General features: G+C 41.3%; 1 protein-coding gene across 5 annotated transcripts in view; it reads right to left on the reverse strand.

Annotated features, from left to right (window-relative positions):
• The window catches only part of SHTN1 (shootin 1), a 64,168-nt gene extending 46,820 nt beyond the window's left edge, over nt 1-17,348 (reverse strand). For 2 of the 5 annotated variants that reach the window (XM_031053896.2, XM_005154511.3), the window contains exons 1-3: nt 17,216-17,348; nt 7,956-8,008; nt 867-927 (exon numbers count right to left, since the gene is read on the reverse strand). In XM_031053896.2, the coding sequence (XP_030909756.2) occupies nt 867-927; nt 7,956-8,008; nt 17,216-17,273 (172 nt within the window). In that variant the 5' untranslated portion in view covers nt 17,274-17,348. Of the gene's footprint in view, nt 1-866; nt 928-2,437; nt 2,495-6,985; nt 7,024-7,955; nt 8,009-17,215 lie in introns of those variants that run through there. The other 3 variants (XM_031053895.2, XM_031053897.2, XM_031053898.2) reach the window with 3 other exon arrangements.
• Between the last annotated feature and the right edge of the window lie 471 nt (nt 17,349-17,819).

Below are 17,819 nucleotides of genomic sequence, written 5' to 3' on the forward strand. Positions count from 1 at the left end.
TCCTCCTATCATAACAAAAACAAAACAGGCTGCAGTTTTTTCCAGAGGAATTAGACTTCTTGGAGAACATTCCTGCCTCACAGAACAGTTATCCAAGATTACAGATCATTTCTGTTGATCTTAGATTCTTTTCCATAATTGTATCAGATGAACAATTATAAAATAGAAGAAAGCACAGTCACACAAAAATACAGACCACGTGATTTCTTTCTCCTGCATTAACTTCAACCACATTTCTGATGCTTCACAGTGCAGTTCATGGTACCGGCACAAACCAGACATCACAGACCACAATCCCATTGCAATTGTCTCTTGCAAGGAGCTATTCCACTAGGATACTTCCACTCCCATTAGATGTGCTTTGTTGCTTCCAGACACCATACAGTTTCAACAGAACCATTACTATAGAACTGTAAAATTGAATAATGAATTTCTCACAGCCCAGATAAGACATAACTTGCACTAAAAACTACCAAGAGACGGGGGTTCATCCTTAATACCTTTATTGGTATTTTGGATGAACTCATTCATGAAAAAAATACCATTATTATTATTATTATTAGGAATCTCAGCAATGGGTCAAATCCCATTCCATCCAAACATGTCACTTGCAGAATCCAGGTGAGATAGAGATGCATTTGTAACTGTATTTTCACCACTCTGCAGCCCAAGAATGGCTCCCTGTGTCAGAGCCTATAAATGCTGTGACAGCAGTTCACCTGACAATCATTGAAGTCTCACTGGATTAGCTCCTTAACACAAGGCTTTGAAGGAGAAACAGCACATGGATCCAAATCTCAGCCTTCTTAACGATGCTGTAGAGTACTCTCTATACCAAAATAACCCCACTAACATGATCAGCTTACTTTTCTGAAACTCCTCCAGTTTTTTGACAGCTTCATCTCGTTCTTGCTTGATTTTGTCACACTGCAGAAGAAGAGAAAATTGAAATGAAACACTGATCCCAGTTATTTCATTAGCAGTCAGTCACAACATGCAAAAGCAGCAAAGATCAACTGCTGGCAAGGTAACGTACAGAAGCTTATCAAAGCATTGTTTCTTCTTGCTCTCAGTCATGCAGGATCAATGGAAACTATGCATAAAAAATTCATTACCCAGAGTATTTTCTAATGAAACTGGCAAGTTGCACTTGATTTTAGGTTCCAATTCAGAGTTACTATGGAAATACTTTAGAACTATATTATCCAAACTGATACAAAAACTCATCCATGTTCCGCACAACAGTAAAAGCAATACTTTCTTAACATGCAAAACTGCGCATCAAGAATATGCTTTAAGTCTGGTTTAATTAATGCAACTGGACTTGGAAGAGAGGTTTACATTTCTATACCTACCATGTGCAAAGAAAACCCCAAAGCCAATAAACAGGGACATGCTGTTCAGCTTCCCAATCTCATGAGCAAAACTTCACCCTTGAAGAAGGGAGAACAACCACCTTCATACTGTAAGGATTTCCTATCACCCTAGCTTTATTAATTTGGGAGTTAATACTAATACTACACAGGACTGCAATCACTGATCTTGAGATAGAAAGTTTCCCCAACAAGAATAAAACAGACATTAAATAGACTTCTCTAAGAAAACCACTTCCATAAGCCAATGACAGAACTCACAACGAAATAAGTAAAGTTCCCAAGAGCCACAGTCAGTGATTAACCACACTGTGAAAAACACATGACCCAGGGGGAAGTATGACTGGCACACAATGCGTCTTAACACACACAGCATAGCAGACATCCTTCCTCACATGCATCTGTCTATGCTCACAGTAATAAATCAACGTAAGACCATGAGTTAAGTTTTGGAAGAGAGCTGTGTGACTGAGCTCTTTACAGTGTAACTGCAAGAACAAGGATACTGGTCATTGGAACAGAACTGGAAAAAAAAAAAACCCAACTGAACTGATTTTGCTTGATTTTCAGTTTTTCCACATGAGAACCCACTTCCAGTTAGCCGGGAAAGGAGCCTGCTGTTAAGTAACAAGAAGGGGAAGAGCCTGATTCAAAGGCAGCCAAATTCAAGAGAGAGCCCTTCCATCAGCTCCAGAGGAGCTTGGATGAGACCCAAAGAAGGATCTGCTCCTGGGCAAGCAGAGGATGCCACTGATGCTGCTTCAGGGGCAGCCTCCATGCAGGCTCTGGAAGCTGCTGCTGATGGCTCTCTGTGGGAGCAAAAGGAGCTGCACTCAACAAGCAATCTCTCTTTTCCATAATTGTACCAGATGAACAATTATAAAAGTGAGCAAGTCTTCTCTTGGCAGTGGGGTGATAAGGTGAGGGCAGCAGCTGAGATGGGGACACAGGTTAGTCACCAGCTCCTGCAAAGGTCTGTGAAACAAGGCAGAGCTGTAGAAGCAACACGATGCGCTAAGAAGCAGCAAGATATACTAAGCAAGCGGCACCGGACAAGGACTCACCATTCATCTGGCCCTGTTCACAAAGGAGCTGTTTAGAGAATCCTACACAGGAGAGGTGGGGAAGGAAAATCTGTGCACGAATCTTGCTGTCGTCCCTCTCAGTTTCCTCAGCATTACCTTACTGGCAGAAGTGCAGTCTAAAACAGGCATCAAAGACACTGAAAGTATTGCTGATTGTTCGGCAGAACACAGCCCGGCTGCAGAAGGGGGATGACTGTGAGCTGCTGCCTCTTTGTACTCTACAAAAGAGACACTGTAACCACACTGGCATACTTCACCCACGGATTTTTCTGCATGCTGCAAGCTTTCAGCCCACTGCATATTAAGTAAGAAAGAGATTTTTAATGCTCAGTTGAAAAAACAGGAAGATTGGGCTCTTTGAGGATCTGATCTATTACCTGCAGAAGTCAAGAGACTTTCCTACTGATGGAAGCCTTGATGTAGAGGATGCTGTACACTCCCTATCCCAATGATAGGAAAAACTCCTTTTGAAATCCTCCAGCAACACGCTGTAAGGCATAACAGCTTTCCCAGTGCAGCAAAAGGGGAAGTTCAGTGACCTATTCCACTTCACCTTGAGTGCTGTTTGCAAAGAGAGCTCCATCTGGACCACAGCAAGCTGACTATTCTCCCGATAGCGACACATGTTTCTCTGCACAATCAGGGTCTGTAAGTTTGGGTCTCTGCAGAGCAATTCCTGCTCTCAGTTCCAGCTTCCTCAATATTTTCCTTTCTCTGCTACTGTGCTTCAGAATTAAAGAGCAGGAAGGAAAGGAGAGCAGAAGATTGTTGCCCTTGCTGAAACGAGCAATGGGAAGCACTTTGCTTTTTGTCTTGCAATCAAATCTGTGCAAGCAGAGCCGCAGCAAATCCTACCAAAAAAACTAGTTTAGCTCCAATCTTCCTAAGAATTAGGTAAAGTTTAGATTGTCTTTAACTACTTGTTAATGTTTCAAACTTGAAAGTTTAGCAAACAAAATATTCCTATTAGGTTTCATCATAAAAAACTATTGTTACCCCTTAAAATAAACTGACCTTACCTTTAAAATAGGAAAATTAAAAGATCAAAACTTAGGAGAGAGATCTGCTTTCAAAAATTCACAACCACCTCCCTTTTCAAAAAGGCAGTTTAATGCACATACATTAGGATCGTTAATTAACAAAAAATACCACTAATCCTAAATATTAGATTAACAGCATAACATTGCTATAAAATCTACTGTTCATGTTTCCCATTCAAGCACTTGCAACAGTTGCGGAGAAAGAGCTTTCATGTGTTTACCAAGTCTCCCCTTGTCAGTATTAACAGACAGCTCCATATTCCAAAGCACTCTGTATAATAATAAAAAGGCTGATAGATGCTGGATTATCAATATATTTTCCATTTTAAACTTTATTTTGTTAAGAGTTCCAGCTTCTCAGCAGAGGAAAATGAGTATTTATATCATTTTACTTACTATATTTTTAATCTAATATTTATTGTACCATAATCCCAATAAAAAAATAAAAGGTGATACACACTTTTCTCATTCCAGTCCTGAACTAGCCATAGGAGTCAATAATAATTTTCTGGCAATAAAAATACATTGCATCTGTCTTTTTAGAAGCAAACTAAAAAGTCAGTTGCCAAAATTCATTTTGTGAATAACTCCATTGAATTCCTCATCTCTGCAGGAGCAAGTTAAGGAGCTTTGCTGATCCCACTCAGTTTCAGGTTTTTGCCTTCTAGGTACACAAGGCAACACTTTAACTTCTAGCACAAACAACTGGTATGCTAACTACAAGTCTATCATGTATATGTCGCTGGTGTTCAAACCAAATGCTGCATGTATAGCGAGGCAAACAGCAGTGCATGAACTTGGTCTGTACTTGGAGCTAAAACAATACCAGGACAGTCAGGAAGCTGGTGCACACAACCTGCTGGAAGGCTGTGGATACATCATCTCCTTGCCACTAACTTCAGGGAACTTCTTGTCTATTCTCTTCCAACAGGCTTCTTTATTACCAACTGTTCTGCACATAAGCTCCTACTCACTTCAAGTAAAAGACCTTCAAAGGGCAAAAACAACGAGGAGATTGTTCAGTCCAGATATTAAGATGCAAGTAGTTCACGTAGTAGCCGTATAGTCAATCAAGCCATTGCTAAGCAACACAATATGCATTCTTTCCGATTTACATAGACTGTGAAATTTATGCAGATTTAATGCTTGTTGTAAAATTATGAGTTTGGTACAGTGCTCACAAGTGTCATCTGATGTTTGCTATACCCTACTTACAGAAGAATAAGCATGTTATCAAGGCAGAATCCTTTCCCCGTTCTCATTTGGTGACAAAACATATAATCCACTCTATACATTTGCTTTAACAGAGCAAACACCGTGAATGATGTATCAGAGATACAGTATTACACCTACTGTTTTGGATAGCTGTCTCGCCTTCCTTTTTTCTTTTCCCTACTGGCAGCATGACAAAACACTGTCAAAACCAGTGTTCAGAGTCATTTCTGTCTGATTAGCAAGTAGTCAAATATTTATTCATGATCTGTCTCTGAATACGTCAGAACTGCATATTAAGTGATCTACATTTGTGTGCAACAGAACATTAGTTATCTGTTTTGGGGGGACTGGCATGTGTGTTTAGTCTGCTATTTCAATTAAAAGGATGACCTAAGAGAAGTAATCTGATAATATCATTCTTGCTCTGGGTTTTCAAAGGATTTAAAAATATTAATTAAAAAAATGCCTGTCAGAGACCCCACCAAATGGCAGTTTAGGAAGACAATGAGGAAGAGACATTATGGATCAAAGATTTGACATTTTGCTCCTGAATTTTCATTACTTAAAGCCTTTTAAGTAGCAGGGCTTTGAACAAAGTAACCTACATAAAAGTCGATTTTTCATAGAATGGCTTAGGTTGGAAGCAACCTTAAAGATCCTCCAGTTCCAACCTCCTGTCATGGGCAGGGACACCTTCACTAGACCGCATTGCTCAAAGCCCCCTGCTTTGGATGCCTTGAATTGCAGAACCTGCCATGCAAGCTGGAGACTCAGGACACGTTTTAAGTTAGCTGCCCATTATACACCAAGTCCCATGTTTCTAATGTAAACTAAGATCATTTCTTCATGGCAAAGCTCATCTGTCAGAGCCATACAAGTGTAGTGGTGACTTAGAAAACAACTCCATCGAGTGTGTCAAAAGCACACAGATACAGACCCCTGTCTAACTCCTTGTGTTACTGCCACAAGTAGCCTCCAAGTCCTTTGCTGAAAAGTAGTTCCACTTGTCTTCCTCCTATCAATGCAATTATGTGACCACAATTGATAGAGAGGAAGCCATCTGCTTCCACTCATACTGACAGACAGTGGCAGAAACTGGAACTGAATGCACCCACAATTTCCCAGACCCACAAGCAAAGATAACCTCTGCTATACTTCCTCCAGTATCAAGTTTGATCCTGCAAAGCACAAACTAAGACACAAAGTTAAAAACATTAATGAGCATTCAGGATTACCCAACCCTGCAATAACACAAGGAATAGTTTATTCCAATATTGGCACTGTAAGCAAATAAAACCAAGAACTCTGCACCAGTAGATTTTGTAGACAAAATGTACTTGGGGCCTCACACTGAGCCACTTGAGTCCAAGCACTTAAACAACTAAGCAGGACTGCTTACACAAGCACCCCAATCTGCAGGATGGAGGTTCTTGGATGAAGAACACTTGCGTAAGAACTAAAAATCCTCCAACCCTGAGCACGTGCTTAATTTGTGTATGTAATCCCCATGTGCTCAGAAGTGGAGGATTTTCATTTGTTATGCAAGTATTCTGAAAACCATCATACCAGTCTCCAAAAAAAATACACAAGGAGTGGCTAGAGAGATGCACTTACAGGAAAGAAGTCTTGTGAGAGAGATGAGCAAGGAACAAAGAAGGGCAGTGGACAGGTCTTGTATGAAACTCCTCACACATGATCAACATCAGTCATCAGCACGGGCTTGGGGGGACAGGACAAATTCAAGGGAGAAAGCTGTGGAGGGCAGAACATGCTGAGGAAGTCCACAAGCTGCAAGAGTTTTGGAGATCAGAAGAGTACTCTTTGGAGGTGTTATACAGGCTTTTACACTACCCCTTCTCTGTTGCTGTCAGAGACATGATACTGAGCTAGATGGGCTCTTGGTCTAACTCAGTTTCGTTCTTCAGAGCACCCTGACATGAGCTGCCACAGTCTTCCAAACTGCAAAAATAAAGGATGTATTTCCCTGGATATCTAAGGCTCTGATGTAGGACAGCAGAACAGAAATGCAGCAATAAGCATAGTAAAAAAGATGAGGAGGCCAGGCGGGAGGAGGGAGTGAAGCACAATATGATGAGCTCAATGGAAATAGACACAATCACTGCTGAAGTATAACATGAAGATCAAGTTTTCTTCAAGAATGATACAGTAGTTAAGGACACGATCTTCCCAGTCCTTGAGTTGCAACATTTATAACAACTGGACTAAAAGTGACCTTTCGGAAATGACTTCATAAAAAGCTGAAATAACCTACATGCATACAGTGCAGCACCAGCTTCTCTGCCTTCTTCACCATCTAGAAGTGATAAGAGGACTTTAGTGGCCACAGTTTCTTTTGGCAGGTATCTGCTAAAAACCTTTTGCACATTGACTTGGATTTATGCAACATAACACTGCCATCAAATCTGAGCTCTCTGTTCCTGTTGGCTTCCTTGCAGAAAGCAGGCATAGTGAATGAACAAGAGTCCTGAGTGAAAAAAGATACTTAATGTGCTTAATTTTATTCCTATAAAGACATTTCATTGTAATTACAAGGAACAATCTAGAAACTGGTCATTATTTCTTACTCCAGTATCTCTAAACACTGAAACAATAAGCTTGTAGTAATGTGTGAAGTTCAGCCCATACATTTAAAGCTTCTTTTCAAGTTGTACAGGCACCAGATTTCACAGAAGGATGCTAAGAACCCATTTTACACTGCAGTACCATCCTGCAAGTAAAGACATTTTGCTCTCCTATTAAAAATTGGGTTGGAGACTTCAAATACCTTCAGAAACCATATTCCCACATTTTGAATTTTCAGAAGGGTTGGGTAAGTGGAATTGTTTTATTTTCTTTTCAGGAAGTCTGACTGTGCAAATAAAGTTGTAATAAACAATTTTCAGATGCAAGAGAAAACAAGTTTTCCTAAGAATATCTAAACAGTTTACTTGGTCTGTGCTCACACTGTAACCACAGGCAAACTGACTATAGCATCAATCATATATACATATATATATATATATATATATATATATATATATAAACTTTTCTGGAGTGGAACAGATAAAATAGCTGCTGGAAGTTGTATCTATTGCTCCTTAATACATATAAGTACAACTAATACTTACTACTTGTAAATAATCAGCTGAGGTCACAAAAGCAGACAACAACCTGCCATAGACAATAGGGTATTCTGATATTTAGCATTTTCATATTATAAATAAGAATCAGGAGATACAAACCTCTTCTTTCGTTTTCTTATTTTCTGCTCTAAGCTCTTCATATTCGCCAATAGCTACATAGGGAAAAAAGAAAAAGAATAAAGTTAATGTTGCAGCACCTCCTCTGGTTAAATTAGCTCTCCATTTCATTTATTGTAAAGCTCTTCTGGCTATCTACACAGACTTCTTACATAACACGGGTCATAAACTTCATTAATAGTCTATGGATGAACTGGATGTACTTCTAGAATTGCAGTAATTGGAAAGTGTCTGAGTAAGATGGTGGCTCCTCAAACAATCAATTTCTGATCAATGAAGAGTTAAACAATCTTATTGATAGAGTTCAAAAATTACAAGGTGAATGTACTGGCTTGCAGTCACCATTTCAAAGCCACACTGGCTCACGTTACAGATCAATGCTAGAAAGCATGGTTAATGCAATACTGATACACATGTACATCCAGACCAGCTGAGTACTTCCATTTATTAACATTTACTTCCAACAAGAGTCCAAGGAGAGTTTTTTTTTCTTTAAACTCCACAGTGTAGACATGAAAAGATCGAATGATTTATCCAAGATCACACAAGAGCTGAGCTGCAGGGATCAGCAGGGAAGGGATCAACCTCCAGGATACTGAAGGTTCATTGTTTCAACCAGTAATAATATGCAGAACAATCTATCAGCTACCAATTCAACTTCCACTTTACCACATATTTTCGTGTGTCTTTCTTAAACCTTTTATTTTACTACCTTAGGGATGTGCCATTATTGCCACAACTTCCCAATTCTGTTCCTTCAAGTGTGTCCCATGTGGGCTGTTTGGTCTTTGAGACCATAGACATTTTACTGCCACTAGACAGAAGCTGAAAACACTGCCAAACCTTAGAGAAACCAACCTTGACATGAAAGAGCACTGTTCAGTCTTCAAGATTCATACTGCAAGAATGAGGGCTGCTCACATCACTATGCATCTTATTCCAGCCCCTTAGTATCTCCTCAGATTTTCCCTTGTACCTGAGAAAAGGTACACTAGCATACAGGTTTTATTTCAAGCCAACTTCATTAAAACCAGATAGAGGGTATGAATATATAATTTTCAGCTAATGACAGCAGAGATGTTGGAATTTCATCCTAAACTTCACCCTACCTCTGAAGGCATGAATATGTAGAGTGGTAGACTAGCCATCTGAAAAACTGCTAACTCCTTCTAGCTTTAGATAAACTTTTTCCAACAAGAAGCTCTTACAAATGAAGTTATACTCTGCACTGTTATGTGCCTTTTCTCCCTCCTCCCCAGTATTTCAAAACCCAGTGAAATAAAACTAACTCAACTAACTAGAAGCTAGGTCCACAGCACCACTGTTTTGTTTGCCTTCAGCATGCCTGTTACTCTCAGCAGCAGAAGTACCTTAAATGTAAAAACCTCATGTTATCCTCTTTTCTCCAAGATCACTCCAGTTTAGAGATGCATGACTGAGAGACATGAAGGATGGGATAGAGACAGCAGTATTAGCTCCTGGGCTACTAACTCAAAATGCTGCTGCTCCTTGTGTGCCTAGACCAGCAGCAGGGAAATGGCAAGACCCTGCTAACTATATCAACTAGAAAGGGAAATAAAGGAATGCTAGAAATCTCTTAGCCAGAATCTCAGCTCAGCTGGGATCAGCAATGCAGAGCCCTCAAATTAAAAACATTAAACAAACCTACCAAAAACAAAGTTGCAGTCCACATGCAAACTCACATGAAATGTGATCATTTCAACATGTGGGAAAACTCCCTCCTCCTGCTCATTCAACTAAAAAGGTGGATCTATAGAGTAGGAATGGACAAAATCAGGCTTCTTAAAAATGTGCCCTGTATCCCCGCACCAGTATAACTAATGTCTCCTGCCCATCCCTTTACTTTGCCACCAAGACCCCTGCCATCTCCCATACTAAAGAAGCAGAAAAAAAAACCAAACAGGTAGATAAACAGGGAAGAAACCATGCTGATGCAGTTACTCTAATAAAGAGCACCTTAAGTGAAACTGCATTTCCTACACAGGAACTCTGAAGCTCTATCTATGCCTCTTCATCACTGTTCTAAGCCATTTCCCTGTTTCCTTTGGGAAAACAAGGGAAGAGATTTCTATCATCCAGATGAAAAAAAAGGCAAGGAAAAAAAAAAAGGAAAGGAAACGGATACACTTAAGCTTCTTCATACTTGAAAACTGGTGGTATTTGCTCACCTTTAAGGCAAACTCATACTTGTTATTCAATACTTTATAAATGACCAAAAAATGTAAATATAGGTTTGCCCCACCCTTGACAGCTCTCCTCACATGCCCAGAGAACTGAGAACTCTGAATCACCAGCCCTTAAGGCATGGATACAAGAACAAGCTGCTGAAAAACAAGGATAGAAACTTACCGGGAATTGCTGGCATGCTGTGTAAGGCGCACCTGCGCAAGACTGAGATTAAACTCCCTGCTCAGGCCAGCCCTTCCCATATTACTGTGCATGGCTCCTTATGGAACAAACACAAAACCATCAGCTATTTTATGCTGCACTCACACAGCAACTTTCTTCAGAGCCTTTTTACCATACCATTAAAACAAAACTATTAGTTCTTCCTTGAATACAGCTAATGCACAGTAAGGATCTGATATCTTAAAATAAGAACGTTCTTTCTGGATGGCAACTTCTAGATGATAATCCCATAAAAATCCATCCTTCATATTTTCAGGTATGGATTTATTAAACAGTAAATCTAACAAAGAAACTGCAGTTTTTATCAGGCCTGGAAACAAGTAAAATTTCTAAAAGATTACACATATTTTCTGCTCTGTATCAGAGTCTCTGCAAAGGCAGAAGATGTAAGTTCATGAATGTTTTTCCTTTTTTTAATATTGTGGGGCTTATTGAGATGCTTTTGTACAAAGTTTTCAAGTGTTTTATGTACAACAAAGTTCTGAGGCCATCCACAAAAAAAGTCAAGAGTCTACATAACCTTCACTTAAGCATAAATGGCATAAAGGTGACAATTATTTCTGTGCTCTAAAACTACTCTACAACAACTAATACCAGCAGCACTAGGCAACACTTCAGATGTTCCAAATCTCATGTTGATTATTAGCCTTAAAACACTCTTTGGTATATTAAGAGGCATCACCATTCCTTATTTATAGATTGACAAGCAATAAATCCTGTTGTATACTTTCCCAAACCTTCTCGAGAGGTTTCCCAGTGGAGGAAATTAGTGATGAATGAAACAAACAAGATGCTTTACTAAAGGTGTTACTGAAATTCCAGAACTACCAATAATTTTCTCAAAGAATCAATAATACAGCATATATTGATAGTAAACTACCTACACCATACTCATCAACCTCCAGTGAATCCTGACAAAATGTAATATGTGTAAGAGGCCTCTTGAGATACTGTTGCTGTCTGACCCCAACTGAAGTTTATCCTTAGCAAAATTAATCCTGATATACAGCAGTATTACATAAATGATTTATCAGGACACAAATCCCATTTCTTTGCCTCAGGTTAACTTCATGCAGTATGAGGACAACACTATGCCTTCATCTCAAGACTAAGGAGAGAAAAAAGCTGGGGAAAAAAGAGACAAGAAGATTATTTTGGGCTAACTAAACATCCTTAATGCATCCAAAACATAATCCCTGCTCTTACTGCAAAACACTCAAACCATGGAAGAGCCAATGAGAATGAACACAACATGATCCTTCATAACATGACCAGGTGTACTCACCAACTACTCACTCCACAGCTCATCTGGCTAGAAGGGACTGTTCTGTCAACATCTGTCAATGCTCTTGATCTGCATTAAATTAAGCAGGGACCTTTGTGTACAGAAGCTCTTTAATTATAACTTAGTCTTTTGCTTTTTAGTTGTGAACCTGTGTCTCCTGAACCTGGATTTGCTAACAAAATATGTTATCTGAATTAGATGTTTTATATATTAGATACTTATTATAGCTAAAAAAAACCCCACTTATTAGTGAAACAAGGTTGAAAGAACATGACTATAGTTCGTAGTGAATAACCAAAAAGACACTTTCATTTACAGAGTGATGTGGTGAGAGTCTTCCCAGTCTTTTCATTAAATAATTCATCAATCCCTTCTCTAAAGTTGAATACCAAAAAATAGATATTAAAAAAAAAACAAAACAAAACAAAACAAAACCACCTTAAAAATGCTACATTTGTATACTTTAGCACTTATATTTAAACCAGGGTGGCCTTTGAGTAAACCCAGAGCCCTTCCATGCCAAAGCAACAAGTAATGCCACTTCAGCATTTCGAACCTACTTATTTAATCAAAATAGTAAGTCGAGCTGTCAAAGGAAGCAAGTGTCATCCCACTATTTATTCTTCTTGACTATGGACCAGACATGTCTTTGCTGGTACAGGCAAGAAAACAGCTTAGAGTGCAAGAGTCCTTTGCTTCAGATGAACCAAGCTATCCTAATGAAGTAATTTTTTGCTGTAGAAGTAAACTTAACACCTGGCTTTTTGTAGGTTTGGATGTATCATTGGAGAGAGAATTACCCCTGACAACAACACTGAACCAAAAACTTTATTGGGAGTACTGCCACCACACTCCTTATCCCAGTGTATTTGGAAGAGGAAGAGGCAGGCCAGGGCCGTTGTACAAACCCTCTCTCAAGTAGTAGTGGTCTCCTTACAAGCACATTATCTCCTGGGCCTCCACGAAAAAGAGATGGAGCTAAGGAATGAGCACTTATGGGCTTGTATAAAGGTGAATGTATACGATGGCATTATATCCGTTACCTCACAATAACTCCAAACCTTGAGTCAGAATACATGAACTCTTTATTAGGCCTAAAGCTTACACGACCAAACCAGGTCATGTATCAGTTGCACCAGCTGATATCTACAAGACTCTGTTACCAAACAGCTCTTGAAAAGTATACTTAAGAATATACTTGAAAAATAAACAAATAAAAATCATAGGGGAAAGTATACAAAGGTAAGCAGTGAGTACAAATACTGTCAATTCCCATGTTTTGATTTTATTCAAATCTGTAAAAACATATACAAAGAAATGCTTTAATGAGACCCCAAATTTGCATCCTGCAGCCTTGCAGCTTCCTGCAAACTGGACAGTGAAGTTAAACACACTACTGCCTGATAAAGCCCAGTCAATAAGCTCACACCCAAAGGCTGGTCTTCACAAGGTCCTGAAAAACACATACAGTTCAATACGAGAAAGTGAAATGGGATACTCTTTTAAACTGTAATAAATGAAGTAAACATTCAAGCAGAATGGGCTCTGTTGGGGAATGATGACTGCTGTGTATGAACGCCAACATACACAAGCACATAGGAATAAAGAAATAGTCTACAGAGCCAATGACCTAGGAAGAGAACATAGCAGCCAGCAAGATACCCTCCCCTAAACAGAGAATTCCTCTGCCTATAAAAAGTTACCCATCTGCCACGAAGAACATATTTGTCAAACCACATTACGAGCTTGTCAATAGCATATACTTTAAAAGTACTACTCTGAGACATTGCTGTCAGATTGGCAGTCTGTTCCTTAGAAGATATATGGTATACCTTTATTCAAAGGTTCTGACATATTTTTTATTAAGAGATCAAACAGAGCCACAGGACTAGAGACTGGATATCATCACACTTGAAATCCAGCCAACAAACACAGAGCAAGATAAGATCTTTAAAACTCATCAAGAAAAGCCAGGCAATGCAAACATGTTCAGTATATGTGTATTTAAGAGCAGTTGTTAATCACTGCAATTTAGCTAAGTGACCAGAAATGTGACTATGACAGTGGCAGATGAAGTAATTTTACTTAGTTTCTAACTCCACACATTCTGGTTGCTGACTCCTGTTTTCAACTGAACAAAGAAGTGGCCACAGCAGACGATGACTCTGTCTTTAAGGGCAAAGTACCAGCAGTGCCAATTAAAAGACAAACAAGGCAACTTTCCAGGCAGGTAATCAGCTACTGTTACAATGCAGCTGTTAGTTTGCTACAGGTTTGCTCAGGTTTTACAGACAACCATTAATAACACAAGTTTTTTACTACTTGATTTGTTTTTGTTTCAGTTTTAAGTCTTACCCCTAGGAATTATAAAGGGCAGTTGAACAGAAATGTGGAAATATCACTTAGAGTAGTTAGGTAATGCTAATATTTTATAGTGGAGCTGCTTTATCAAACCAAGCCATCCCCGAAAGCCAGTCACAGGATTAAAACTCAAACTACACTTTTAAGTCCTAAATATCAATACAGAGATCATGTTTCTGCATAATGCTCACCTTAAACTTGGTAAAGAAACCAGCCAAAGAATGATCAGTATCAGGTATCTGAGTCTAACACACAGGACTTGGAAAATTCAGCATGGGTAAAAGATAAGCGTATCTTGCACACAGACAGCTTCAGTGTCCTTGTCACTGTTCAGAGCTCTGCCAAACAGCAAAGTGAATTTGTCCAGACACGAGTCAGTGTCACAGCTGCCATTGAGAATTGAGCAGAGAGCTGCAAAACACCTGCCTCAGGTTCAGTCTTGCTTAGGAAAAGGACAAGCAGCAGTTGAGACATGACAGCAATCAGCCACGTATGCCGAGACTTGCCTTCCCCTGCACCTTTCACATGGCTTCTCAGACAGTTTAGCTACCTGGTGCTAGGCAAGTTGCTCAAGACTAGAAAAACACACCCAGAAAGAGAAACCAAACCAGGGCTATTGAACAACATTCTCTGAAGCCCCCCCCCCCCCAAATCAGTAAGAGTTTCACAGAAATCTGAATACAGACCACAGTGTTAAGGTAATCTGAATCCACATGTCACTCCGAATGCAATAAAGGTAGACAAGATAAATGTATACACCCGTTACCCCAAATACTCAGAGCAGGTCCTTCCACCAACTGCATTTTCTTCCAAACCAATACCATTATCTACATCTGGAAACAGTAAAGAGGAAAATCAAGACTCTTCTTCCTCTTTTCGTGCTGCCCCTGTTTAACAGAGCATCTTAAAATTCCTTGAGGAACGCTGTTAGTATCTACAATAGCCTTATTTTGTTTTCAGTAAGAATGGAGGGGAAACTATATACTCAAACTTACAGTGTACAAAGAGGAAGCAAATTTATTTTCCTACAGTAACAATATTGAGGTCATTACTGTTAGGATAATTTTATGCACCTTTTCTTCACTTGGAATCATTACTTTGGGCACCTCAGACTCATCAGTTAACATACTTTAACCACTAACTTAACTACAGTGTGCTGCCATAGCTTTGCATTGGTTTAGATACAAAACAACACACAGGAGAGTGTTTTCTGAAGTTTTCCACTGAGTAACTTTTCACCTATATAAAATAACTTGCTCACCAGCCATACAGTTACAAAAACAATTGTTAGCCTAAGAACAATATACAAACATCCACCAAGAACAGTGCCTCACAGGACAGGGCTGCCAAGTACAGCTTCTATTTCAACAGCTCAAGTGGATCTGGGACAGACAGTCCTCAAGTTACAGAAGCTTTCCCTTGAACTAATTCCTGCAGTCCCAGGAAATTTCATTAGGCATTAAAGGATACTCAGACCATTGGAGCAGAAGACTCCAAGACATCAGAACTGAAGCCCCAGTACAACCAATTTCAACAGGTTAGGATTTCTCTAAAGACTAACCCAAACTTGCCTTTTTCTGCAACTTAGTATTGTCATTTTAGCAACTGTCCTTTTGGCAGGGACAGCTCCTCTGGAGCCAATACTACTGGAGGGAAACAGTTAGAAAGAAAACTCAGATTTTTAGCCTTATTTTTCACTCCCATATTATTAAAACATACATCTATAAGATTATCGTGAATTTTACACCCACTGATATCCTTCTAAGTCACAATCTACCCAGTGCAGATGGTAATAATGAATTTACAATGCAGAGTATACAGGAACAACCAATAAAAATAAGTGCCAAAGCAGATCATAAATCTTGCAAGTATCCAGCTGTAATGTGGTTAAGAAAAGCTTTGGCTGTATAGCAAAAGTCACCAAGTGCATTAATGGTCAGAATGAATGGGGCACTACCCACACTCCCATAATTTCACTTTTACACAACTTTGTCCAACATGTCCTTCCCAAACAGCTCCTCCCAGTCTATGGGAGATCAGGAGAATGCAGGTGAGTGAACTACCAGCTGCGAATTAAAGTGCTGGTACACTGCACCTACTGGGTATGAAGCTGTGAGACAGAAGGTACACAATCCCTTGATGCACACTCACAAGCAGATGTCCACAATTCAAACAGCCAGGAAAGCTGGTTCTTCAGATGTTGTCTAATCAGGGTAGAAACTTTGCTGGAACAACCTGGTTTGGGGGTAGACTGATCAGGGAAGTTAAAAAATGGGCTAAGCTTTGAGCACCCAGGGTTGTTTCCATGCCCTTTCTTATAGAATACAGATTATTACAGTGGTTTAGTTTCTAAACCAAGCTGCCCACTCACGAAGCTGAACGCTTAGACCACCGAAGTACTGGACTTTCCAACTAAAATCACTAAGAGTGATTCACATGGGGAACCAAACCAGCCCACGACAACCACTTCCTTTCATTTACACCCTAACTACAAAGCCTCTACAGAAGCTCATGGCATATCAGGGCGAGCCTCAAGCTATCAGCGAGAAGTTTGCACACTGATGGGAAGCAGACAGAGGGTGTTGATGGGTTGGGTTAGTATCAGATCCTGCAATGCTGAGCAGGAGACAGATAAAGGTATCAGGTCAGGTAAAGCCTGAAGTGCCCTCACTCCACATGAAGCTCAGCTCCACAGACAACAAGGCACATGGACTTCAACCCTGGAGCTGGCCAGACAACCAAGCTCACCAGTACCACCAGCCAGGGTATTGACACCAGCCGCCAGCCTGACCATGGGCAGAAGGTTGGGATGACAGCAGCGACAGCCCGTGTGCCACAGCCCTCACCCTGCTCACCATCACCCACCACGATGGCCACGCTCACCTGCGGGTAGGCGAGGCAGCAGATTCATTCCCTTAAGGCTTTTTTATCCCCTCTGCACGGACGGAGAAGGGGGCCTGGCTTCGAGAGGGGGTCGGGGGACACCCAGGCCCCGGCCGCCCCCGGCCCAGGCCGCGCCGCCCTTACACCCCCCGGCCCCCCTCACCGCCTCACACCGCCCCGCGGGGGCCGCGCTCCCACCGGCCGAGCACAGGGCCCGGGGCGGCGGAGGGGAGGGGATGTGGAAGGGGGGGTGGGGAAGAGCTGCGGCACCGCCCGCCCCTACCTTGGTCCTTGAGGCTGGCGAGCAGCTCCAGCTGCTTCTCCTCATCGGAGCTGTTCATCCTGCCCGGCCGCCGCGCTCCACCTCCCCCAGCGCAGCTTCACCTGGCAGCGGGCGGGCGGCGGCCGGAGCCCCGGGGCGCGGCGGGCGCGGCGAGCAGCCCGGCCCGCTCTGCACATGCCCAGACTCCCGCGGCGCCACAGTGAGCATGTGCGGGGGTGCGGGCACGGCGGTACCTCAGCCCGCGGGCGGGCACCGCTGCCCCTTCGCTTCCAGTGCTGCTCCTCGGGCAGGGCATCGGAGGGAGCTTAACAATGGGGTAGGAGGGGAAGACCCATCAGCAGGACACAGGTCAGGGGAGACTCAGGTACTTGTAGCCCCCTTGGCACAGTCAACACGCCAGATCCCGTCATGCTGGCACAGATGGGCAGTGAAGGCCTTAACCTCCCAGACCCAGGGCAAGACCCATCTATGGATGCCCTAGAAGCTGTGAGGAAGCCCTCCTGCACTGCTGCGGGTGCCTGTGGGTTTAGTAAGCCGCTTTGCACAGTTTGCATGGGGCAGCTTTCCACTTGGGATTCATGCCCTGGCCAGAGCAGTGGTGGGG

The sequence above is a fragment of the Melopsittacus undulatus genome, chromosome 4 (assembly GCF_012275295.1).
Source record: "Melopsittacus undulatus isolate bMelUnd1 chromosome 4, bMelUnd1.mat.Z, whole genome shotgun sequence".
Lineage (NCBI taxonomy): Eukaryota > Metazoa > Chordata > Aves > Psittaciformes > Psittaculidae > Melopsittacus > Melopsittacus undulatus.